The 26000-nt window shown below is 43.1% G+C and overlaps 1 protein-coding gene across 6 annotated transcripts in view; it reads right to left on the bottom strand.

Annotated features, from left to right (window-relative positions):
* Nucleotides 1–26000, bottom strand: part of CRIM1 (cysteine rich transmembrane BMP regulator 1) — a 207709-nt gene that overhangs the window by 15902 nt on the left and 165807 nt on the right. For all 6 annotated transcript variants that reach the window (XM_067703271.1, XM_067703275.1, XM_067703273.1 and 3 more), the window contains 2 exons: nucleotides 22202–22417; nucleotides 17164–17385 (listed from right to left, as the gene is read on the bottom strand). In XM_067703271.1, coding sequence (XP_067559372.1) covers nucleotides 17164–17385; nucleotides 22202–22417 — 438 coding nt within the window. The remainder of the gene's footprint in view (nucleotides 1–17163; nucleotides 17386–22201; nucleotides 22418–26000) is intronic.

Below are 26000 nucleotides of genomic sequence, written 5' to 3' on the forward strand. Positions count from 1 at the left end.
ACTTATTAGTGGTCACATTCCCTCTACAGCTCAGAGTGAGGCCCAATGCCCAGCAAAGCAGCGATGGGGCCAATCAATGGAGAAACACAGGATGGGGGTGGGGCAGCCCCTCCCCGTCACTGGCCAGGCCGATAACTGGATGACTCCTACAAAGCTGGGGAAATTTTATGCTCAGATTCTATGGGCAGCTCCATTCACCACTGGTCACTAGTAAATGAAAAACTATAAAGGCATCTGGAAGGAAAGTTCCTTAGGAAAGAAGTGGTGTCTTCTCCCTGGAAGGCACCTTGGAAGCTCTGAGAGGGGCAGTATTCACTGCCCAGGCACAAAGGACAGAACCCGCAATGCCTGAGGGGCAATGAGGAACATCTATATGCAGGGCGTCAGGACCCCAGCCTCTGTAGCCAAGCGCTCCCGGGCAGCTGGAACCACTCTGTAAAGACCCAGCATGAAGCTTCCCGCTGAGCTTTTCCAGAGGATGGTCACAGGCAGAAATATCTGTCTTTGGAATCCACATTCTCTTCTTACCAATTACTCAAGCGTATGCCCCTGACTAAATGGCACTAATAACGTCCTATGACTATAGGATTTTGTGTTTCCAAAGGTATGTCTTGGTCCACTGTGGAGTGTTGTAAGTAAGTATGGAAAGGACTCTATGTCTAGTGTTAAAATGCATAATCTCTGTTTCCCAATGCATTTTCTTTATTTCTCTCACTACTGTCGCTTGATGTTCAGCAAGGGATAGTAAGCAATCACAGAAAGCTCTAGGTGTAAGCAGAAATTCTTTTTCAGTATCTATTTAAAAATGTACTTCACTGTATTTGTGAGTGTTCCACAGAAAGGGTTCTGGTGCACTGAATGTTAACCTTAAAAACTCACTTGGAGGCTTTCACACCAAACTCATGGTAGAAGTTTTTGCTAATCTGAAATCCTTAGAGGAGGTGACTTCATTAAGATAACCCAAAGTGTACATGTCAAATGGATGAGTAGAATCACTTAATGAACTTAATTCAAGTAATATACTGACCTTGAGCCAACATGTCATTGAGGACATTAGATTTGCCATCAAATCTAGAGTCTATTATGCAGAGAATTCTTTATGAAAGGAAGCATTTCTTCATAAGGCAATACTACTGATTATATTTCACATAAACCTTGTAACAGCTCACACGATGGACCAATGTCACGGCATAAACTTTGAGTAACGTATTACTGTGCAAGGACCTGGGAGAAGAGAAGGTTACACTCCCTACCCTATCTTGTCCATCACCTTCTCCTGTGCTTTTCCTCCCACAGGCATTTTGCCAGTTCTCTTCTTAGAGAAGAGGAGGAAGGGAATGAGAAAGAGGCACAGAAAGGATGAGGGGGCTTCCCTGGTGGTGCAGTGGCTAAGAATCCACCTGCAAATGCAGGGGACACGGGTTCGAGCCCTGGTCCAGGAAGATCCCATATGCAACTAAGCCCGTGCGCCACAACTACTGAGCCTGTGCTCTAGAGCCCATGAGCCACAACTGCTGAGCCCGTGTGCTGCAACTACTGAAGCCCGCGTGCCTAGAGCCTGTGCTCCAAAACAAAGAGAAGCCACTGCAATAAGAAGCCCACACACCGCAACGAAGAGTAGCCCCCTCTCACCGCAACTAGAGAAAGCCCGCGTGCAGCAACAAATACCCAACACAGCCAAAAATAAATAAATTTATTTTAAAAAAGGAAATAAAAATTTCCTTTGCCAGGAAAGAGGGTATATTTGTCAAATTTCCCCCAAACCACAAAAATAAAATAAAATAAAGTAAAAAAAAAAAAAGGATGAGGACTTTGTAATAAAAGAAATTCAAGTCAAGGCCAAGCACTGGTCTGTATTTTCTTAAGATCTAGGCAAAAACACTTATTACATCTTAAGATATTAGATCAATGCTAATATTTGTGAAGTTAAAACTATCTATAAAATTAAGATATTAAAAATAGTAATTATGTGTTAAACATTATAAAGACATTCATTCACTTATTCTACAAACTTTTATCATCAATGGGAAAAAAGGCAAGACCAGGACCCTGACCCAGAGGACTGAGCAGAAGTGGTGGAGACAGGCTGGCGACCAGGACTCCTCACCAGGTACCACGCAGCAGCCACAGTGCTGTGAATTCAACGTGGAGTTGGACAACACAACATGGAGGGTGAAGCAACTGTCTGCTGGGGGAACTGGGAGAGGCTTCACCCGGGATTTGATGCTTTAGTTTTACTTTGAGGGATGAACAGAAGATAAAGAAGCTGGAAGGAAGGACACTCCAAGTAGACGGTGGTACATCCAACAGTTTGCCATGTTGGAACGACAGTGAGAGGTGTGAGGGCCACATGCAGGATGGCTGGAGATGAAGTTGGGATCAGATCGTAAAGGGCCTTGAAGAACAATGACAGATTTAGAGCCTTCCTGCAGTGGAGGGGACGGGCCTAATCAGCTTTGTCTTCCAGAAGAGAACTCTGGAATATGACAATGTGGAAGACTAAACAGGGTTAGGAAGATGGGGACGCTGTTCACCAGGATGTGTTACAGGCCTGGATTAACGCAGAGGTGATGGAGGTGGAAAGGCAAGGCTAGGTTTGAGAGCTATTACTGAGAAACAGCGGTCAGGATATGGACAGTGAGGGGGCGGAGGTGTGAAGGACAACCCTGTTTCTTGCAATGGGAGGTGATGCAGAGCTAATTCCAATATATGAGTCACTTTCCTGCTTTAACAAAGAAACAGCTGGCGAGCTTGTCAAGGACCTGGTCAAGCCTTATCAAACCAGATATTCCAGTGGGTCAATCAGAGCTGCAGCGGTTGACCTTCAAACTCTTAGCCTTTCTGTGTGAACATGACCATGAAGCTGCCTCTAGGATAGAACTAATTTGGGGCTCAACAAGGTAAAAGGGAACACGTTTTAGTCACCAGTGGTGAGAATGTGGGGTAACAGGCAAAACTGGCAGTATCCCTCATGTATCCTTAAAAACATTATACTTCTTTCATCCAATAATTCTATTTCTAGTCAGCTATCCCAAGGAAATAATCAGAAAAGGCCTAAAATAAGATGTTCATCACAATATTATTTATAATAGCAAGAAATTGGGGAAAAAAAACTGTCCAACAATATGGGATATTTTAATGACTCGATACAATCATAGGAGAGAATATTGTGCAGCTGTTAAAATGCATCATGTATAGTATAAGTTCAACCACGTAAAGAGGAAAATTTAAAACTGTCTGGAAAGAAACGAAACTGTTAACAGTGTTAGAATCAAGGGTGAATTTTTCTCTTTAACTTTTCTTTTGCAATGAATATGAGTTACTCTTGATAAGGCAACAATATTAAATGATTTCAAACAGGTATGTGCATGCATTATCAACCTCCCCTCCCATCCCCCCCCCCCACACAATGAAAAGAAAAGCTTAGTCTGAACCTGGTTCTAAAGAACCTGGTCATGTGGTGTGGTGCTTTCTGAACGCTACTGACCCACTCTGAATAATTTCAATGGTCTGCAAGAAAATTAAAACCACAGAAGACATGCCAGAGAGCAAATGCTGAGCTACAGCATAACGAAGTGTCTATGCAACTACTCATCCAGTAATTGTATGAGATCACTGTCCCAAAGAGTATTTATAAAATGATAGAAGAGGGATAGTAACTACTCTGGATGCCTAGCAGGCAGTAGGTTGAACCAAGAACTTCGATGACATATTAGATGAAATTGAAGTTTCTCATTTGATTTTGTTACAAAAATAAGTCTTTTTCTGAATTCAATGAAGATTACGAGTTCAATCGAGTGCAGCAATATGACAAAGAAACGGTGAAACCCATTCAATGGGAGCCTCACAGAGATGCTGCAACAGACTCTGCACACAGCAGTGGAGCTGGTCTGACCAGTGGGGCCCCAGGAGATTCAGGGGCCATAACAAAGCCCTTCCCCTCCAGGGAGGGGCTGACCACCATGGACCCAACTTCCAGGTGCTTCTACCAAGTTAGCTCTATTCCATTCAAGCTCTCCTCATCAGATTACCATGGAAACATCTCACCTTCAACTTCACTTCATTTTCAACGGAATTAACTCTGACTTGAGATCAGGAAGCTATCTTTTCAGGTTTAAACAACTGGGGGTGGGGGAGGGGTGGGTAGAGCACAGAGGCAGATGCCAATCAATCGCTGGTTGAAAGCAGGGACCGAAAGAATGAGTCTCTTGCTGGCGGTGGCAGACAGTGCAAAAGGGACCAGTGGCCCCAAAAAGACCTTGTAAAGGGACCTGGTTATAGGAATGAGGTATCTCAAGGAGATGGCTCCTTGAGAGCCATCTCGTGTGCAGAGCTCAGCTGGACCACAGCAAGATCTAAGATCTGCATGTTCAGCACTCTCACAGCTGATCTCCTTACAGACTGGAGGTCAGAGGACGCAGGTGGTAGAGGCAAGAGGGATGGTTCTGAAAGAAGGGTCTAGGGCCAAGCACTGAAGAAGAGAACTAGCATCTGCTGAGCATCCATGGTACCCAGGCACTGTGCTCAAGAGCATCACATGGTTCAGCCTCATGGCAACTCTCTGAGGTAGGGCTGTTCGTCCTACTCTTGGGGAAACTCAGGTTCAGCGAGGGGAAGGAACCTGATGTAACCAAGCCAGCAGGCGGTGGAGCCGGCATCTCCTCCTGGCTCCATCTGACTGCAAAGCCCACATTCTTGGCCTTGAGCTCTACCTAACAGCTCCCTTTCTTACCCTCCCAGGAATACACAGAGCCCTCTTCATGTGGCCTCAACTGTGCCTGGGCCTCTCTGGAACAGCGGACAACTGTTTGGCTATCCAGCTTCTTCAGGTGGAGGCCAAGCTGGATCCAGTGTGTGACCAGGGTTGAGCTACGGTTAGCACTGGACGTTTTACGTCAGGGCTAGCTGGCTTGAGGATGTGGACTTCAATCCATGACAAGCCCCATTTCAGAGTCGGCAACAGTTTTCGTGATATCTCCACATCTGATCAGTCTGAGTCGCAATATCAATATATTTCGTAACAGTAAAGTTTGTTTCTTCAAACATGCTTTAAAACAAAGCCACATTTAAGACATGGGTTGGTCACCACTCTGTGGAATTTTCATGTGAAATAAATGAGGACTCCTTTTTGTAAAAGCCTTGACTAATTTTTTCTGAGGTGGCTGCTATGTGGCCCAGATTAGACTAGATTAGATTTTATTACTTAGATTCTAGTTAATGAGGCTTTATAGAAACATCGTTTCTTTTGACCAAATTTTATCTGGAAAGCCAGTGGTCTAAACAGAGGCCTGAAAGTATGTTGTGAATTTCAGTTGACTGATGGATCCCGGTGCCCCTATTTCTTTTAATTGAAGTATAATTGATTTACAATGTTGTGTCAATCTCTGCTGTACAGCAAAGCGACTCAGTTATATATATATATACATCCTTTTTTAAAAAAAATTTATTTTATTTATTTATTTTTGGCTGTGTTGGGCCTTCGCTGTGGTGCACGGGCTTACTGCAGCGGCTTCTCGTTGCGGAGCATGGGCTCTAGGCGCGTGGGCTCCAGTAGTTGTGGCATGCAGGCTCAGTAGTTGTGGCTCGTGGGCTGTAGAGCACAGGCTCAGTAGTTGTGGCACACGGGCTTAGTTGCTCCGCGGCATGTGGGATCTTCCCGGACTAGGGCTTGAACCCACGTCCGCTGCATTAGCAGGCGGATTCTTAACCACTGCGCCACCAGGGAAGCCCTATACATCCTTTTTTAATATTCTTTTCTGCTATGGTGTATCACAGGATACTGAATATAGTTCCCTGTGCTATACATTAGGACCTTGTTGTTTATCCATTCTAAATATGATAGTTTGCATCTACCAACCCCAAACTCCCAGTCCATCCCTCTCCCTCCCCCCTGCCCCCCTTGGCAACCACAAGTCTGATCTCTATGTCTGTGAGTCTGTTTCTGTTTTGTAGATAGGTTCATTTGTGCCATATTTTAGATTCCACATATAAGTGAGATCATATGGTATTTATGTTTCTCTGTCTGACTTCACTTAGTATGATAATCTCTAGTTGCATCCATGTTGCTGCAAATGCCGGTGCCCCTATTTCTTACATGCTTATTTCTTTTCCTGGATGGACCACTTCCTCCCATTTGGGTGAATCTGAGAAAGCTCTGTCAGAAAATTTTAGAAATGACTTGGTTTACAGGGAGACATGGTGGCTAATCTACCCAATTTGCGGTTCTAAATAATAAACTAATGAAGTCATTGTAGTTTTAGGGGGAAAACAGCATAGTCTAATTGGAAGTCCATATAAAAGCATTTTAAGCTTTAAGGCTGAAGAGGGATGCATAAATAGAGATGTGGGAACTGTCCAACTAAAAGTAACCTAAACAGTTTATATTTGGTTATTGAGTGTGCTGTCCATTTCATTCTGACTGTGGTATTCATCACTCCAACCAGTTGCTTATGCTGACAGTGACATTAGGTTTATTCTTCAATACCTAATGATAATCATAACTTCCACTTACTGACTGCCTACTATGTACTGGGCATGGTGCTAACCAAGCATTTTTTTTTTTTCTTTTTTTGGCTGTGCCACATGGCTTATGGGATCCTAGTTCCCCGACCAGGGATTGAATTCGGACCCTCGGCAGTGAGAGCAGAGTCTTAACCACTGGACCACCCTACCCAAGCATTTTTCACAAGTCAATTCCACATGCTCTTCATAGGCCAATGGAACAGGGTGTTATTTGAATTCCACAGAAAACCAAGGCACAGGGAGAATAAGTAACTTGCCCAAAACGCATGGCTAGGAAGTGGCAGGGCCAGGATGGAAACCACACACACCTCCACAGTCCCCGCACACTGTCTGCCTGCCTCGTCCCCAGTGGGATAACCTCAGAGAGCTCCATGTTCCTGGGCAAGGATCTGGGCCGCACAAACAAAAGTGGTTACGACTCACTGACTCTGGAGAATATGGGCGCTTAGACTTCCTACCCCTTACATTTGTTGGGGCTCAAGGTCTTTGCCTTCAAAGGCAGATTACCCTTCAACCGACTGCATCAGACATCTGCACAGTCCTATCAAGGAATGGAGATATAGTGGTTATTGAGGACTTGTGGTTCTTCTCAGGCAGATCTCTATTTAACACTCCTCTCACTCTTCTCAAGGAAGAGGATTCGAGAACGTTCCAAGGAAAACATGAGGTATGACACTAATATAATAAGGTTTGTTTTTTAAAACAAACACCTCAGGAGTTACATACCCAAACACACGTGATCCCTTTCTACGTAGTCATTGTTGAGGGCTATAAACGTACTCCGGCGATATTGCCCCTGCTTCATACGGCTTTGGAATTTTCCTTTTGCAATGACATCCTTTTGAAACAGGCAAGGAAGACGGTCACTATTTTATGGCCACTCCTTGGTTTAGATCAGCTTTGGTATTTGGTTTCCTCAGCTCTGGCCTCTATCTTATCCATCAGATCGGCTTGAAATGACTTTCGGCCTCTATCAGAAACAAAGTCCCTCCCTGCTAAAGGATGGAGGTTTACTGCTGCGTCATTCTCAGCATCCTGTGTCAGGAGCCTGGAGCACTCATGCCCATAGCTCCTCAGGCAGGCCAGCCATTTAACTCATGCAGCGCTCAGACATGTGTCTTATATTTATGGATTCAAAAAGAAGCAATATTATCTTGCATCATGTTTGACTACAATAAAAATATGCGATCTCTTTCAGAAAGAGTTTGGAAAACTCAGCATGGTTTTCCCTTTTCCTCAATTCTGGTTATCTGAAAGGGCTGAGGAAGAAGTGGCAAGGCCTTGAAATGTTAACTCCTTTCGAGCTGACCTCTCCACCTGTCTGAACCTCACTATCTTACTTCTTTTTAAGATAAGAAGAGGCTTACCAGGCTGTTAAAAGTTGGACTTTGCTTTTACTCTTGAGCTATTTTACTAATTACACCATAAAGCTAATTAACAGTAAAACCCGGATAATAGAATCATGTCGTTTTCTTCCTCTATAAAAATCCCATTATTTCATGAGTCACTGATGTAGTAGCTCAGGTCTTGCTCTGAATCTGACCATGATGAAAAGAAAGCATTTCCAGATTCCCCACCCCCTTTGCTCTGTGAAAGGTTTTAAAACCTAAAATCCGCTAGAATCTACATTACAGTTGGACTTTTCCATTTCTACCAGGAGACAATGTTCCTGCATAGATAGTTCAGGTTCTAACTCTGGTTGTGATGGCCATGAAGTCAGAGTCTTGGTGTGGGAGTAGCTTCTGGGGAGGAAGTTCGGCAGCTTTAGAAATTGCATCAGTTCTTCCAAATCTCCAATGTACTATTTAGAGACCTGAAAAGTAATTTACTCTGGGCTGCTCGTGGCCAAGGAAGTAAATGCAGCTCTTACTCTCAGAGGAAGTCCCACCGCAAAACAATCCAGCGCAGTTGTGCAGTGGGTGCTCGTCCTCTCTGCACATCGCTGTAGAGATTCTAAACGCTGGGGGTGCAGTGGTGCACAAGGCAGGTGGGGGTCTCTGCCCTCGGGGAGATGCTCTTGGATCCAGAGGATCTCCTCAGCTCTGTGTGATTTCAGTTCAAAACAGATGTGCCAAATGATTTGATAAAAACTGTGCAAACTGCAGGCCCTGCTAGTAAGATTATACTTCAAATCAGTTTAAGTTTGAGGTTCGAGGGATTTTAAAGAAAACTTTCATGCAGTCATTTAGGCAGGTGGAGAAAGGTACCAGGTACGCTACTGGTAACACAAGACTTAGAAGAGAGAGTGAAAAAGGCAGCCAAGTGTTTCCACTGACACGGCTGACTTGGGTAAGTAGAGAGGAAGTGCTTTTTAAAATTTTGGCTTATGACTGTAACAATGCATTACAAATACTCTCTAACTCCCACAAAGGAACGAGATGCTACTATTACCTTATACTTTATTTTCTCTTAGCTGACAAGACACTGGGATCCCTGGCCTTGTGATATCCTCTGTATTTTTATATCCCAAGTTGGGCACATTCAGGGCACAAACTCCATGTGGAGGATCAATGGAACGTGGGTGCCTCCTGTTTGAGAAACCAGCTTTTACTTTTTTTACATAAAGTGGAGACAAACAGAAATCAGAATGAAGAAGGAACCTGAGCAAATAAACAAGCAGGTCACTAAGAAGTGGACAGAGATTTGCAGACGTAGAAGAGGACGACTGATTTTGAAAATGCTGGCTCGCTGGACCTCCACAGACTGGAAAGGAATATAAAAGCGGAACTCAACTGAAGTCTGACTGAAAAACAGACGGCCTAGGCAATTTCAGTGAGGCAGAGATCTAATACACAGTAATTTTATCAGCAAATGTTTAGAGTTTTTTGCCTAAAAATGCAAAAAAAAACCTTTATTGATTAACCTCAAAAATTGCATACTGTATCTTACAACTTTTAGCTTCTAATAAATAAAACATCTGCTCTTAATTCACTTATATAAAAAGAAAAAACTGAGACAAATGTTGCCATGTAGGCTGACTCCTACTTCCATATAATGTCTTGTCTTTTTTTTTTTTTTTTTTTTTAGCAGAAAAAGGTTTATGGCAGGGCCAAGCAAGGAGAACGGGTGGCTTGTGCTCAGAAACCCCAAACTCTACAATGTCTCAACTGCTGTAAAGGCAGATCTGACCACAGTTTTAAGACTTTTCTTGAAAGTCCCATTTTTGCTTTATTTTATTCTATTTCTGGGACAGGAGTCCAGGTCTCTTTATAAAGGCGAAAAGAGCCTTTTAGGTTTCTTCAACATACTGGAAAGAACAGGTGATGACACAGGGTTCCAAGCTAATAGAGAAATTATAAACTTCCCTGAGTTCCACCAAGAGAAATCTCACCAAACTGATAAACAGTAATTTCTGGCTGATTCCTACTTCATGCAAAGAGGACAGACTTTCTCAGTAATAGAACTTATTAATCTTTGTATTAAGCATCTGTTATGGACTGATTAAGCACTTCATGGATAGAAGTTCAAGGAAACATTCCATTTCCAACTTGATAAAGAGTATAAAGACTGACTCTTACATAGGCTAAGAAAACTTTGAGGTAGAAGCTCAGCGTGGCCAATTTCTGCACCAGAGGAGTTTCTGCACCTACAGGAGGTGGTTCATCCGTCACAGCCCAAGAGCTGTCAGGAACGCTCCACCAGCAGCCTCCGGGCGGGTCTGCAGACTGACTTCAGGTCTGATTGCATTTTGTCGCTGAAATGTAATCCTGCTATAGAGGGTCGTTCCTCCCTCATTAGAGGGTACACAGTCAGGGCTGGCCTCCTGGGCAGAAATAAGAGGCAAAAGGCACCTGCTAATAATCTCTGGAAACACCAGTGCCAGCCTCCCTTCTGTGCAGCAGACGTCTTTAAAACAAGAACATGGGGCCAGAGCCCAGATAAAGAAATGCCACTCAGAGGTTTCCCCCAAGTTAACTAGAACAACTTGAATTTCTGTTTACACAGCCGAGGGCCTGGAAAGGATACTGAAGTGAGAAGAGAAAGCTGCTTAGGGGATAAGCAAGATGAGATGTTTCCTAGGGTGGAGGGCAGGACCTAATAAACAAACTGAAATCAAACCCTGTTTATTTTTGTTGGGACTTTAGACCAGTTCCAAAGTTAGTACAGTGCCTGACAACCAGAATGCTGTCAGTCTTACACTTTCTAAACATTACACAGAAAAGCATCCTGCTTCCCTTCCCTTTTGTTTAAAATCACTCGGCACTAACTGTGACCACCGGGGCTGTGGAGCAGGGGCCCCGGGAGCTGAGAGCTCTGAAGAATGTGCAAGAAGCACCCCGGGGCTCCTTCTGACAAGAACACTCCCTGATTATAAATGCCACAACCTCTGTTTCCAGGAATCATAGCGGATCCTGCACAATGAGTCCTTGGACTCCTCAAATGGGACTAGCCTCTCAACGCAAACAGAAAAATAAAAGAGCTCCATTCTCTCTCCCGCGAGACATCCAGAGGTATGGGAGGACAGTGAAGTGCTGAGGTCTGGGGCCAGGCACTGCCACAACCCAGCTGCACTACAACCCCTTAGATAGCATGCTGCTTCCACCAGGGTCACAATAAGGTGACTGAAGTTGTCACGCGCTATTTATTTAAGCAAAGAGTGCGCAGGATGAGGTACACCACACCAAAGTGTTTTCTCAGATATTCTCGTCCTTCAAAAACTTATCGTTGGGATGCAATATCCAAGCCTTTCTCTTGCAGAAGGGCGGATGCCATATTTAAAGTGAGATACCAGAGTCCACGTGACGCCTGTTACCCATGTCAGGTGCACCCTGTGTTAGGAGAGCTGTAACTCTGAGCCAATATATAGTCATATCCTGCTCACTGTTTACCAAGTGCTTTCATATATGTATATTACGTCGCTTAATTTTCATAGCACTTTAGTGAAGCACAGGATGATATTATTATTCCCATCTTATAGATGAGGAAACTGAGCTACAGTTACGTCCTACCACTGAGACCTACAGCTAGAACGTGCCAGAAATGGGGTCAAAGTACATTCTATTTCCAATACACAGAAGCTTTTAATTTTAAGAAAACACACTGGAGAAAGAGCTGTGAAAAGTGTTCCAATGATGATGCCAGTATCATAACATTATGGCTTAAAAATGTACAACATTTAGTTCTGTGGGTTGTGTATCTTAGAGATGCTGAATTAAATATTTACTGTTTGATTCCTGGGCTGAGTTAAATACACAATAATCAATAGATGTTCCAAAGAGATACTATTTGTATTTATCTCTAAGAAAAGATACCTACGGGACTTCCCTGGTGGTCCAGTGGGTCAGACTTCGAGCTCCCAATGCAGGAGGCCTGGGTTCCATCCCTGGTCAGGGAACTAGATCCCACATGCATGCCGCAACTAAGAGTCCGCACGCCACAACTAAGAAGTCCACACGTCACAACTAACAGGCCCACATGCCGCAACTAAGAGTCTGCATGCCACAACCTAGACCCAGCACAGCCAAAATAAATAAATAATTAAATATTTAAAACAACAAAACAAAAAAAACTCTGTAATGACCTATAGAGGAAAAGAGTCTAAAACACAGTGGATATATGTATATGTATATGTATAACTGATTCACTGTGCTATACAGCAGAAACTAACACAACATTGTATATCAACTATATTCCAATAAAAATTTTAAAGATACCTAAACAAATAAATATAAATCTAAGCAAAAAATGAATGCGGTATGATAGACTGACTTGATATAAAGCGTAGGTATTGTCCCTACCAAGAAGAAACATTATTAACCATTTGCTAGTTAAAGATCACTATGGAGAGGAAATAGAATTACACCATCATGACTGAGTGCCAAGCCAGCTGGACTCCACCTGAAAGCTCTAACTCAAATATTAATATAAGACATATAAAAATATTAAAAAATAGCTAACCTCTAATCAGACAGATGTACAACCTACAAGAAAATCATTTTTTCATGTACCATCTATAATAGAACTTGTTTTCAGAGATCCTTAAAGATATGAGATACTTAAAGACACTTAAAAGATACTAGATGACTTGAAGACATGTAATCAGAGTATCATAACTTTGTTCACATCAAATTATGAAATAAATATGCGTGTGTATATATACATACACACACACATAACACACAAACAACTATCACCCCAAGATAACTAACCTTCAACAAAAACTTAAATCAGAAAGATGCACTGACTCAGGGATTTCCAGCCAAAAAATATCTGATACATAAATATCTCTAAATATATGACCTCAAATATTTTCTAAAATAACACATGGTTACAAATAAGTAAAAATGCTTGCCAAATGGTAAGTTTCAAAACAACATTCTATGCACTGCGTCATACTTATGACTTGGCCAACACAAGAGTTGCTTATGCAACTCTTCATCGGGGGAACACTGAGCATCTACAATTCCAAAGTCAACAGGTATGATGTAGCAGCAATAGGAGCTTGAACACCTCATACATTAAATTAAGAAAGATCTTTATGATCAAGGTAGTGCCTTTCTTTATAATATTTTTGTAAGAAATGATATAAATTTTATATTATATAATATAAATATAATAGTTATGAACGTAACATTCAGGAATGACTGCACCCCTGGCCATGGTGCAGATCTGCGGGGATGACCTTGCTAGACGGAAGTTGCTAGAGTCTGGCCCTTCGCAGAAGCATCACCCACACAAACATCAGAGCAAGGGTGATGTGTCAGGACAAGCATCCCCTCAGGCACAGGAAGTGCCGATGTAAGGGTTTTGGGCTTAATTGTTTGCTGCCCTTTAGGAGTGATGGAATAAAGATCTCACTGAAGCACCGAAATAATTTTTTGCTCCAGAAAGGTTAGAAAGGCATGGAGCATGTAGTCAGTGATAAGGCTATCAAGGCTATCTTGCATGGTGAAGTCTGTCATGGGGAAGGCATCTGTTGTTTACAAGGAACCACATATCAAATCTGCCATCACACATTAGAATTCCCACCAGGCCTTTTATCCTCCCCCCGCCCCCGCCCCCGCCCCCATCTACATTCAAGTCATCTCTTGATTCTCGTTCCCCTTTCTTTAAGCCATCATTACAGTCAAAAAGCCTATGAAAATAAAATCTAAGTTTGTGTGTATTTGTGTAGGAAGCTGGAATATAAAAAAATTAGGGAATCAGAAGATGTTCCATTGAAATGATTGGGTAATTACTACTTAGTTTCCTTCTAGGACAAGGATGAATTCCCTAATGATGGGTATTATAAGTAATTAGACAAAGCTGTTCACTTTTCAAAATTAATCATCAATCCTATTAATTATGTCTGTATTACACATTCTATTAAATTAGCGCACATAATATGAGGCTTTCACACACCAGAAGAGAAGCGTTATCATTGCACTTTAGTGACTTGATAATTTAGCTGAAAGGAACACAAACATTCGTAATTACACTACTTTTAGTAGGATCACCCTTTTCAATTCTCTTGTGGTAAGAAAAAAGGCTACTTCACAAGGCGAAAGCAAGCACACTTTTCTTCAGGGGTTTTAGCACTAAAGAAGAAGCCAGATTAAAGGCAGATTTGAGGTTTTTAGAGATCCATATTTGACTGATTAGGGAGAACATTCCCCCAGGGAGGAGACCTGCAGCCATGGTGAGGTCAGCACTGTAGGCCTGGAGGAGGCACATGTGACCCCGGGAACAGATTATCTGGGTTAATAAGGAGCTGGGTTCAAACTGAGAAAGCCTAAAACAGGAGGCAATGAAAGCACTGGTCCTCGATGCCTGCTGAGAAGCAACCGGGGGCTTTATGACATGCAGAATGACGGCCTTCCTACCTTCTTCCTTTGCTAGGTGATCTGGATGGGGATGCAGGCTTTGCCACTGGGGCATCGCCAGTAACTGCCTGCAGGTGTACTAGTGCTGCCCGGGCTTGGTGCCCTTACAGAGGGACCACACTGACGGGAAGCTGACAAGAGAATAAGCCTGGAGAGGCCAAGGGAGCAAACTGGAGGGTCATAAAATCCCCATATCACAGTCATGAACTGAACTTGACTTCATACGCTTGGACATACCTGGTCCTTGCTACCTGCAGAGAAGTATGATGCATGTAGAGGCTCCTAATGACTATTTCAGTAAGAAAACATGTATGAAGCACTAAGATGAACGCAAGGACACAGCACACAGCATCACGCATCAGATGTTAAGACGCCCCAGTATGTTCCCCAGAAGATACGTCATAGGTTTATACAGTATAGTTATCCCTGTGTCAAGGGGAGGGGGTAGTAGTTGTGGAGGGAGATGTAACAGAAATCAAATTTCCACTCTTATCATTATGAGCTCATATGAACCACAATTTAGTGAAAGTACTTAAAGTCTAGCTTGAAATCAAAATCACAAATTGGGGGCAAATTGGTATTTTCTTCCCCACACTACAAGATGAATGTATGGTCTGAATCGGGGTTCCCAGCCCCTGGGCTGCGACCACTACCAGTCTGAGGCCTGTTAGGAACCAGGCCGCACAGCAGGAGGTGAGAGGCCGGTGAGTGAGTGAAATTTCATCTGCCGCTCCTGTCGCTCACGCTACCAGCCTGAAACAACGCTACCACCCTCCATGGAAAAACTGTCTTCCACGAAACCGTTCCTGGTGGCCAAAAGGTTGGGGACTGCTGGTCTAAATAATGCAGGAATTGGAATAGGAAAATATGCAGGCAAAAGAAAAAAAAAAGAGACAACACAGAATACTATGATATGCAGGTTTCTTTCCATAAGTTTGGTTTTGTTAAATTGGTTTTGTGAGAAAGAGAAGTGATTTACTGTTATCACATGGAAACAAATTTACTAGCTGAGTAATTTACTAATCACATATTTACCAATTAAGTAGCAAAACACAACAGGAACTTTTTTTATCTAAAAAAAATTAAATTTGAGGGTTTTCAACACACAAGAAATTCACTACTGGGTTTTTCCTCTGAAGGTAATAGAATTCTCAGGCCTCCTGGGCCCTAGTTTCCAACTGTGATCCAAGTGCCCCTGGTTGATTTATAAACTGTTTCCTTTAGGACTGAAGTTTTGGTATTTAAATACAGTGGTCCTGGCTGGACATTTCCCCCTCCATCCACCAACACCCTGTCTGAAATAGTGGCCTGGTTACACCTTTCATTCAGGTCTCACCAAGGGCTATGCCACTTTCCAGATGACTGCTGGTCAGCTCTCTGAGAAGACACGTAGCAGTAAGTTGGGTGGATGCCTTGATACATTTTTGGCTCCATTTAGGAGCTACAAAGATTACGGGTATTACAGCAGACGCAATGCTCCAGTCACTAAGAGGTGCAGCAACCGTATGTCCCGATTTACTAGGGACACTCCTGGCCTACAGCCATGGCCCCAACATAATTATTAACAGTCCTCATTTCACTCACAAAAGCATGGTTTAAAGAATAAATTGGATAGACAGCCACCCTATTAAAAGAAGAGAATCCATCTTTCACACATAGTTTTTAATATTCCCTGACCATTACATTGAGAAACTCAAGCTCTGTAAAATTCCTGAGACCAGAAATTATGCTTTAAAAATCTTTCCATCTCTTGTATACCAATGTGTAGAATAAGTCTTCAGAGGAAGTGGCCCCACAGAGTGGCCAGAGGAGCTGTCCTGATAAGCTTGAATGGCAGCCAATGTGCACCTGAGCGCCATTTATCGACTCATCTACGGGGATTGTTACAAAGCCCTGTGGCCAGAGGATTTCTCCTCCTCCTCAGGCATCACCCCAAACATATGCACTGACTTGCATCTACGAAGCACGCAAAAATCTTCAACAATAAATCGCATGACGCCTGTCGTTAATACAGCTTTGCCTAATTTTTCACCTGCTAACTCTGATTACAGGTTCACAACTGGACTGAGATATGTCATTGTCTTTCACTTGACTTTATGAGCTTTACTTGAGACAGAAGCAATCAAAGAGAGTGAGAGCCTTGGGAGCAGGGACTGTGCCCGTATTCGAGCTGCCAGCTGTCTGAGCCTCGCCTTCTAGACTCCAGAACGGCATCTGGCTTGTGTCCATAGGACCAGTTTTGGTATAGACGTCAGGGGCTGATATAAGTATGTCCTCTGCTCACAAGATGTATCCCCGTGGGTCACATGAAGGAGAGGGCTCTGTCAGTTACTCAGGCCTCACTCTGTGTCCCTAAACCCTCCACACGGACAACCACATGGTTTAAATAGAATCAATTAACTGTTAGCAGACAGAGGAGTAACTGGGGGATTAAAATTAGTATCTGGTATTTAGCTGATCTCAAGGCAGTGGCAAGCTTAGGCACTAAGTGTACTCTGATATGGGACATGGTGTTTCTCTGTGGACAAAAGGACCACAGTCAGTAACAGGGTGAAGGAAGAGTTCCAATACTGAAAATTCTGAAATGGCAAAGGAGCCCAAGAGAGACGGCGCTATAGCATCACGACATCCTCAGAGAGCATTTCTTATTCTTAATATGCTTTATCTCAGGAACACATCCTCCATGTCTTTCCTCCGCCTGATGTGACTACATTGATTCTATGTGGCACATCAACCAGAAAAACAGATTTCGAAATTATTAACTGATCTAGGCAAATGGCTGTCAATGTAGATTTAGTGGTCACTGGGAGAAAGGAAGGATTTTTTTTCTTGGTCTTACCTATGCAGTAGGGACAACACTGGCCTTTTCTCAACACAGGTCTTTCACAGGATACTGAAGGGCAAGACTCAGAGTAACAGCTAATTACGCTATCCATGCACACGCAGCTGGTACACACATCCGGCTTCCAGGACTCCGCTGCCAGGAATATATCCCCTTCATCATTTTTGCAGTAACTAGGCATGCTGTCATTATGGGATGAGGAAGGCTGGAGAGGTTCATCTGGAAAAATGAACACAAGGTCAGCAGAAAAAAAGATGCTGCAGGCCACCCACTGTGCAACACAGTGAGTTTCACTCTGTCCCATACAAAGCACGCTTGGTCACCAGGGCTTTGTGTGCCTCCTTAAAATGGACTCAGGGGCTTCCTTGGTGGCACAGTGGTTGAGAGTCCGCCTGCCGATGCAGGGGACACGGGTTCGTGCCCTGGTCCGGGAAGATCCCACATGCCGCGGAGAGGCTGGGTCCGCAAGCCATGGCCGCTGAGCCTGTGCTCCGCAACGGGAGAAGCCACAACAGTGAGAGGCCCGCGTACGGCAAAAAAAAAAAAAAAAAGGACTCAGTAATGACACAGCACATCTGACTCGGACAGGGTCTGGAGTTTTAAAATAAAAACAACAAAGACCACAAAAGATCTGTTGCAGAGATTCTGTTAGTTGCTTGCACGATATCCACTCTACCTTTCTTCCTTAACGAACTCCTGATTTTAAGGTCGGGGGTGGGGTGGCTGAGGACCTGGATCACAAGGGGGATATGTCACACGGGACCACTGCTCCCTCCTTTTCTAGTCTCCGGCACAGCTGGGGGTGGCCATGTCGCCTGGCTGTGGCGAACGGATTCACTGGCTAATCAGGGATTTCTGGGAAAACTTTCACTTTCTTAAAAGAAGGGCAGATGTGAAGCTACCCACATGCTTCCACATTCTTCATGCCTTGAATATGAGTGTGTCGCCTGTAGCTATAATACCCTTATCATACCTGTAAGAGAGAGGCCTTGATATCACTAAGACACTAAATCAATGGGATCAACATCTGTCTCCAAGCTTCTCATAATGTATGGAAAAGAAACCTCTGTTTAAAAACTGTAGCTGGGTCTTCTCTTACTTGCAGCCGCACGCAGTCCTAACCAATTAACACCCAAACAGATTTTCAAACTGTATGCAACACTTCAATGTTCCGGCCTTCACATTAATGGCTGAAAGATGATGGGAAATGTATATCACTCCTGAGGATGCACCTACAGAGAAATCACCTGCAAGACTTGTGTGTTTTTGCTACATAAATACAGACCAGAGGGCCTCCAGATCTAGTAACAACTTGAAACAGAAAAGAACGTCACCAGAAAACCCAGATATCTCTTGGGGTCTTGCCATTCACTGAACTGACTTGAGAGCTGTAAGCTCAAGCAGAAAGCTGACTGGGATATAACAAAGGAAAGCGTAATACTAGTTAGTGAGCTTTCCTAGTTTAGAAATGTCACAATTGCACTGACAAGAGAGCACTCCCAACCACCTTTGCACTTGAGAGTCTGGAAAAAGCCATGATGGTCCCACCCAGCAAACCTCTAAGAGAATCCCATTTTCTCAAAGGATACAGGGTCAGAAGAAGTATCACCCGTTCTCATAGTCAACATCATGAAGTCTGCTCTTTCATATACATGTAGCTATCACAGTGATGTAGAAGCTCCAAGTGTCCCATTTTCCTCCCATCCACCTCCTGAATACACCCTACAGCCAGCAAGTTTGATTTGACAAGAAGAGTCTCTTTGAGAAGCGGGGCAATTGCTTTACTTTGGGCTCTGAACCCAAAGTGTGTAACTGTATCTCCTACTGCCAGTCCTGAAGGCAGCAACAGTGAAAGAAGAGCCATTGGTTCCACTGTTCCAAATGTGCTTCAGGTCCAATTTTAGGTAAGTTTCCATAGATCACATGCATATGAGATAAAGTTGGTAAAATGGGATTACTTTCTCAGGCATCTTTTCTGGATCATCCATGTCTAGGGATAATTTCTTTTTAAGAGATTGACTGATGTTAACTTTTGATTTGGCTGGAAATCAGGGCAACTCACACTAGTCTACACGAGGCTCTGCAAATTGCCACGAGGTTTCTGTGTGTTATGACAGCTTAGCTCTTGTAAGCAACACCCAACCTGGTGTCTGAAAACTTAGAGGAGGAAGCAGGGACGGCAGCGATGGAAGCATGAAACAGTAGCTGAAATGAACAGCCTAGAGTCTGGAGGGGACCCCAGGAGACATGGGAATGTGCCGGCAGAGCTGGAGTGAGAGCTGCAGCTGAGATGCAGCGTCTGCAGGTCTTCAGCCTCCAGGGCAAGAGACTTCGGAGCCCTGACTGAAGATATCATTTGGGAACCTTGCCCAGGCTATCTTCCTTCTTTGCGCCTTTCTTTCCATTTTTAGGAAAAAGTGAGACCCCTTCTTTACACTCTGATTCTAAATATTAACTCACTTGTTTTGTTTTTACCAGTTCTTTCACTGGTGTTCATTCATTCTTTTTATTTCTATACCAGAGAAATAAAAGAAAAGAGGGATCTCTCTTCTGTGCTACGCTTCTTTCCAACTTTAAAAAATCAAAAATGAAAGAGAACTTTAAAAGTGTGAAAAAAGAAAGACGTGCTTCTCTATTCTCTGCCTTTCTCACCTTGGTGAAGTATCATCACCTACAGGGATGCTCAGTCTTTCTTCATGAGCCCACTTCCGTTTCTAGACCTTGCTCTAAACCAGGCCAGAGGAGAGGGGGAGTTAAGAACAGAGGGAATGACAAGGCATCCCAGGAGATACAATCACCATGAGGGATGCAACTCTTCTAGTTGTACATATATATCATTTTGGGACAACTTTAGGATGCAAGTATCCTAAGGTTAGAGATGGTATTTTTCTAGATGTGAAATACTCCATTTATCAATGCTGCTGTCCAAATTTACTGCAATGTGAAGAAATCAATGCTTTGAATTTTAAGACTTTTTATCGCTGCAACACAACTATGAATGGAAAGTTCAGAAAGATCAACGATGGGGTAGGTGACTGATTTTAAAATACAAGAGCATTCTAGATACAAACTTATTCACAGGTTTAAGTGTAACCTTCAGAATACTGATCTAGGAAACAGAAAGTCCTGACATTTAAGATGAAGGCTATCACTGAAGTATCTCTCAAGTTATATGTAAAGTAAAGAAGAGTCACCTAGGCGTACGTTTATAAAGGAGAAGCCAAAGCCAGGCACACATCGGGTGCTTGCTCCTGTTTCTAGAGGGGAGGTCTCTGCTCTGCTAGAATCGGCAGGGCCTCTGCTCATGCGCACTGGCCTTGAGACCTGGCTCTAAGAAATCAGTCCTTGGCACACACAGGAGTCCCATTTCCAGGGAGCTCTTGTTCTTTGCCTGGGCTGAACCTCTGAGTCCAGTCAGGTGTGCCACCAATAAATTTGGGCCAACCCCTGTATTTGTCCTCAGATCCTCGGACAAGTGGGAACAGAGGTACTTCCCACTTTAGTTAAAGCTTCCTGGGTTACATGCGCTCTTAATGCTTTCCTTTCCAGGCACTCCTCTCACTCTGTCATGATTTACTTAAAGGTCTTCTTTTGCATTACTGCTCCACAGGATAGGAGTTGTGGCTGTTCTCATCAAGCCCGGGATCCCCATGGCTCAATTCAGGCATTCCATAAGCACTTGTAAAATGAATACATTAAACGGATATAAATTCATGATCACCACTGAAGAGACCACTCAGAGTAGTTTCCACCAGGAGGATGGGAATAATCATGGTCATATATTAACAGAGAAATATTAGGGTTTGTGTCTAAGTAAAAGAGTGATGATAAAAATATAGGAGGGACTAGGGTATATCCTAACAACATAATACATCTGAACTATTTCTTATACTAGAAAAGACGTTGCACTAATTAAGCTTTTCAGATTAACATGGTTGAAAATTACGCCAAAGATTCTGTACTAAGATGATAATACCTCAGCAGCAGGGCATGATGACAACAGCAAATAATGCTGCTATCCCTACAATTTCCTCTGATGCAATTAAAAAATATCATCAATGTGAACCCAGGAAGAATTCTGGACATCAACTACGCTGGTTATATAATGAGAGAACAATAGATTCTAGCTGGCTGACTGGATAATCCAATGTAAAAAAAAGTAATACAAGGGCTTATGTTTTACTGAGCAGAAATGCTCTAAGAACATATATTTAGAAGGTAAATGATTACTGATTTAACTTGAAAAGTTAAAAGACTGAGCAACAACAAAACTAGTGTGCTGTCAACTTGGTAATTATACATATACAAATTAAGTCATATATTCTAGTGTTAATTAGAATTGCTACTTGCGTTGCATAATCAGCTACTTATGTTTAAAAGTCTGACAAAGTTTCATTATATTTGTTTCATGACCATAAATTCACCTGCTAAGGCCAGATTATCTGAGAACTAAAAAAAAAAGAAAACAGCAGTACTCTTTGTACATATGCAGTGCTGGTCACTTAGTACTTCTGGATCTTAACTTAATCATCACAGATTTGAGAAGGTGGGCATTAGGCATCTTTTAGCGATTCCTCTGTTTAACATTCTCAAAGTATCTTCACCACCCTTACATATTTCAAAGATTTTATTTACATTATTTATCAATAATTGCTCTTCACATTTTGTAAAGACAAAGATGACTTTTCACATTAGCAAAATCATCTGGAATAATCTGGTACAGCAGGACTGTCTCTTGAGTCTGAGATGTAGGGTTAAGAAAAAAAGGGTAGAAAGAAACAATTTTTTTTTTTGCTGTTTTTGTTCAAAGTCACCTCAGGTGCAAGGCATACTGATTGCATAAATATGTGGTTGATAGAAAGGAATGAATTTAGAAAGCTGCCTGCCAGATGTTCCTGCCTGGGTTACTGGTGACTGGGTCTGGCCCACTCCCACGTGGGGCTCAACCCAGCCCACCGGTCCTGCAGAATGACAACGCCCAGGCTGCAGGCCCTCCCCATCGGCCCAGTGCATCCCGAGGCGCAGTGCCGGTTACCTGGACACTGTGGGCAACAGGAGTCCTGGGTGCGTGTGGGGTTCTGGCAGAGCAGCGGTGGGCACACCTCTGTCTCACACAGCACCCGCCCGCTGTGACAGGTGCACTGAGTACAGGTGTCAATGTGCCATGTTTCTCCTTCCACAAAGTACTCTCCCCCAGGGGCATGGCAAATGGAGGGGGTGCTGAGCTCCGGCTTCTGCACCACAAAGTCATCTGGGGAACGACACAAAATCCAAACACAAGAAATTATTCATCTGCAGTCTTACCAGCTTGGGAAGAGCCTGGTGCTGTGGGCTTTAAGGGACAAAGAAGATGAATTGGCTGTTTCCCTCAAGAACACAGGGAAGAAAACATTCCATGCACAGAAATATAAAGCAACAGCAGAAGAGCTAGTTTCAGGAAGTGAGGTTCAAGTGGTTCCAGTTTGTCAACAGTAACGAGAGGCTCCAACGAGATAATTAAATCACAGGGGGCTTCCCTGGTGGCACAGTGGTTGAGAGTCCGCCTGCCGATGCAGGGGACACGGGTTCGTGCCCCGGTCCGGGAAGATCCCACGTGCCGTGGAGCGGCTGGGCCCGTGAGCCATGGCCGCTGAGCCTGCGCGTCCGGAGCCTGTGCTCCGCAACGGGAGAGGCCACAACAGTGAGAGGCCCGCGTACCGCAAAAAAAAAAAAAAAAAAAAAAATTACAGGGACTCCTACTGTTGAAGAGAACAGGAGCCTCTTAGGGGATGTCTGTGAATGTAGGGTTATCTAGAATAAAGATCTCTCATTTACTGAATGCTTCCTATGGTCCAGTTTCCATGTTAGTGCTTTACATATGTTACTTCATTTATTCCTTACACCAATGTGAATAGGTACTGTTATCCCATTTAACATATAAGGAAACTGAGAACTCAGAGTATTAAGGGCAGACAAGGGATCTGAACCCAAGTCTATGTTTGTTTGGATCATGGATACACCTCCAGATTAAATACAATTGTAAACTGATTTGTGCCCCGTTCACTTCATTATCTCTGGGACCCTGAGTCCTTTCAGGCTTAGAAATAAGTCCTACTGTTGAGCAGGACACACCCCAACCCCGACCAGCTGCCGGCACACTGAGCAGGAATGCTCTTTCAGAATCAACAGTCTGAACCCTCACCTGAGACTAAACATTTGTTTGGCGATATGATCAAGAGAGGTAAACGCCCAGGGGCCAATGATAACTATGAGTTCTTTCCCCAGACGAGAGGCGATTTGGGGCTCTTGGTGAGATGATAGTGATAGAGAGGGAATTTAATGCTGAAAATGTCTGGAGAGGCACTGGGAGTTGCCCTCAAGTTGTGCTGGCAAAATGAGAAGTATGAAGATATTAACCATATTCGTGTCATCCAAATACAACAGGCGTTTCAAGAAGGTGCTGACAGTGTGGAACCCTGCGGAGAAGCCATCTGGAGACACCATGGCGGGCTCACGCTTGGAGATCAGTGGAATTTGGGCCTCAGAAGAACTACCCTGTTTGTGCAGAGATACTCAGAGCTGACGTCTCCTAAGAACTCACGGGCTGTGACTTTCAAAGCAGTGGTCAGCCTGAGATGTAGCAATACTGATGAGATACAGTGGTGTGGGCCCAGCTCCAGCTAAGAAAGCATTGTATAATTTTTAATACAGCTTTATCTCAAGGGAGCTAGTAAAGACTGGAACTTTGACCAAGTGGACATATCACAGAAAACTGACATCAGCCAATGCTTACATTCATAACCAACTGGGCCAAACTTTCTAGTATATGAGGAAAGTAGAAAGGAAGATAATTAGAATGAAAATTGAGCTGCGATGAGATAAAAGTGCATTTCTCACCGTTTATAGAAAAAGAAAAAATAGTTCCAAAGACTATTAGTAAACTACTGTTGGAAAAAGTCTCCCTTTTGAAAGGACTTGGAGAGGATCGACAATTGCTGCCCTTTTAAATGCTGCCATGTAAGGAAATGGTCAGAAGAAAAACGATGTGTGTTTGCAGGTGTCTTAGTCTGTGAATTCCTTTGCTATATATATATCCATGTGCCTCAAGGCAAAACATGAGTGACCAGATGGATGGAGGTGATAGAAAAACTGAAAGGTAGAGGATAAGAAAGGGAAAAAAAATCTGAGAAACAGTATGATTTGGTGAATCTTCTGTCAGAAGAGTTCAGAGGCTGCTCACTTATCTCAGAAGGAAAAACAGCTGATCCTTGAATAGAAGGCAGGAGAAAATATTCTTTGAAGTACGAGTCCACAATTGCAACAATGCTTGGTCTCTATTCAGAAAGACCCATATGTGGCAACTCACTAAAGACATTTGGAAAAAAAATACCTACACATCCATATATATCAATACCTGTGTGCTTTTATATGTCTATATCTACATAGTCACACATCCACAATAATACATCAATAATTCTGTGTGTGTGTTTAAGAACTTTCCATATCTCTGTAATAGAGAAAACTAGATTTGCTTTCACTGACTATCAGTGCTTAAGTCAATCATCTATTCTCAGTAATATCTTTGCATTTCCACTGGTCGGAGTTCTTCACTGAGTACACCGTTTAGCAAAGACCCAGGTGCAGGCCACACTCTGCACACTCATGCCTATAATTAAAGCATGGGGTCTTCATTGGTCCTTCCCCAAAGAGTCAACACAGAGTTCTGTCTCATTAAATTGTTCATTTATCTTCTGTTTCAGTGGGCACTAGTGGTTTTTCATATTTAACTAGCAAAACATGTCAATAAGGAAGCAGTTTTGATACAGAGCACATCTGGCTTAACTATGCGAAACAAAACAAAACTTTGTCATCTGGTCCCCTATAGGGGTATGGGGGCTGCCTGTCACTTTAATACCTTAGTTACTGAGGTGTGTAGAATGTCAGGGCTAAAAAGGACTTCCAGTGCCTCTCTGCCAACCCCCTCCCTGGCAGGCAAAGCAGGTGCAGACTGAGGTGCCAGCATGCGGTACCTCCCTCCCAGGCCGGGCCTGCCTTGTTGCAAAAGGCCCAGCCCTCAGGTTCCTGACTGCGCCCGTTGTACAGGTGGAGGGAGATACAGAACCAAGACTGACCAGGGAAATACAATCCCTACCCCCAAACCGGACAGTACATTTCAACTTTAAAAGAAATCCGATGCAAGAATCAGGAGACTTCATGTCTCCCTGGCCCTCCAACTGACACACTATTTTACTTCGGGTAAGAAAGCTAATCTCTCTGTGTCTGTTTTCCAAACAAAAACTGCCTAAGTGTATTTTTCCCTAATTCAGTGGCCTCCACTCGGTGGAAGAAATAATAACTATGAAACCATGCTGAGCTCTTTGGATCAAAGGCACTAGATGAGGTATTATGGTAATAATTACTGTTATGGACAACCATAATTTGGACCGCTATGGATTATAAATCTGTTATGTTCTTCTACTAACTTATCTTGATTACCATTATTATGACTGTAAATGTTTTGGATGTGTGGTCACTCTAAACATCTCCATTTGGCAAGACTACCACATATCCATTAATTTAAAAAAAGCAATATTCACAGACTTCAGTAATTCTTTCCCTCTCGAATATTACTTTATAAATAAGAAGCTTTCATGGAATAAAATTAACAACAACTCCCTCCAATTAACTAAGACATTCAGCCTTAATACACTGTCCGTAAGATGGAGAGCTGGAGCTTTAAGTACATAAGCCCACAAACCTGTACACAAATGTAGTTCAAAGACCAATGTAATTGAGTAAACCTTCAAAAATAAGGAGAGTGGTTTTAGAGCTTTAGAATAATTCTCTGGTTTTTG

Source organism: Pseudorca crassidens, chromosome 14, assembly GCF_039906515.1.
Source record: "Pseudorca crassidens isolate mPseCra1 chromosome 14, mPseCra1.hap1, whole genome shotgun sequence".
In the NCBI taxonomy this organism is placed as follows: Eukaryota; Metazoa; Chordata; class Mammalia; order Artiodactyla; family Delphinidae; genus Pseudorca; species Pseudorca crassidens.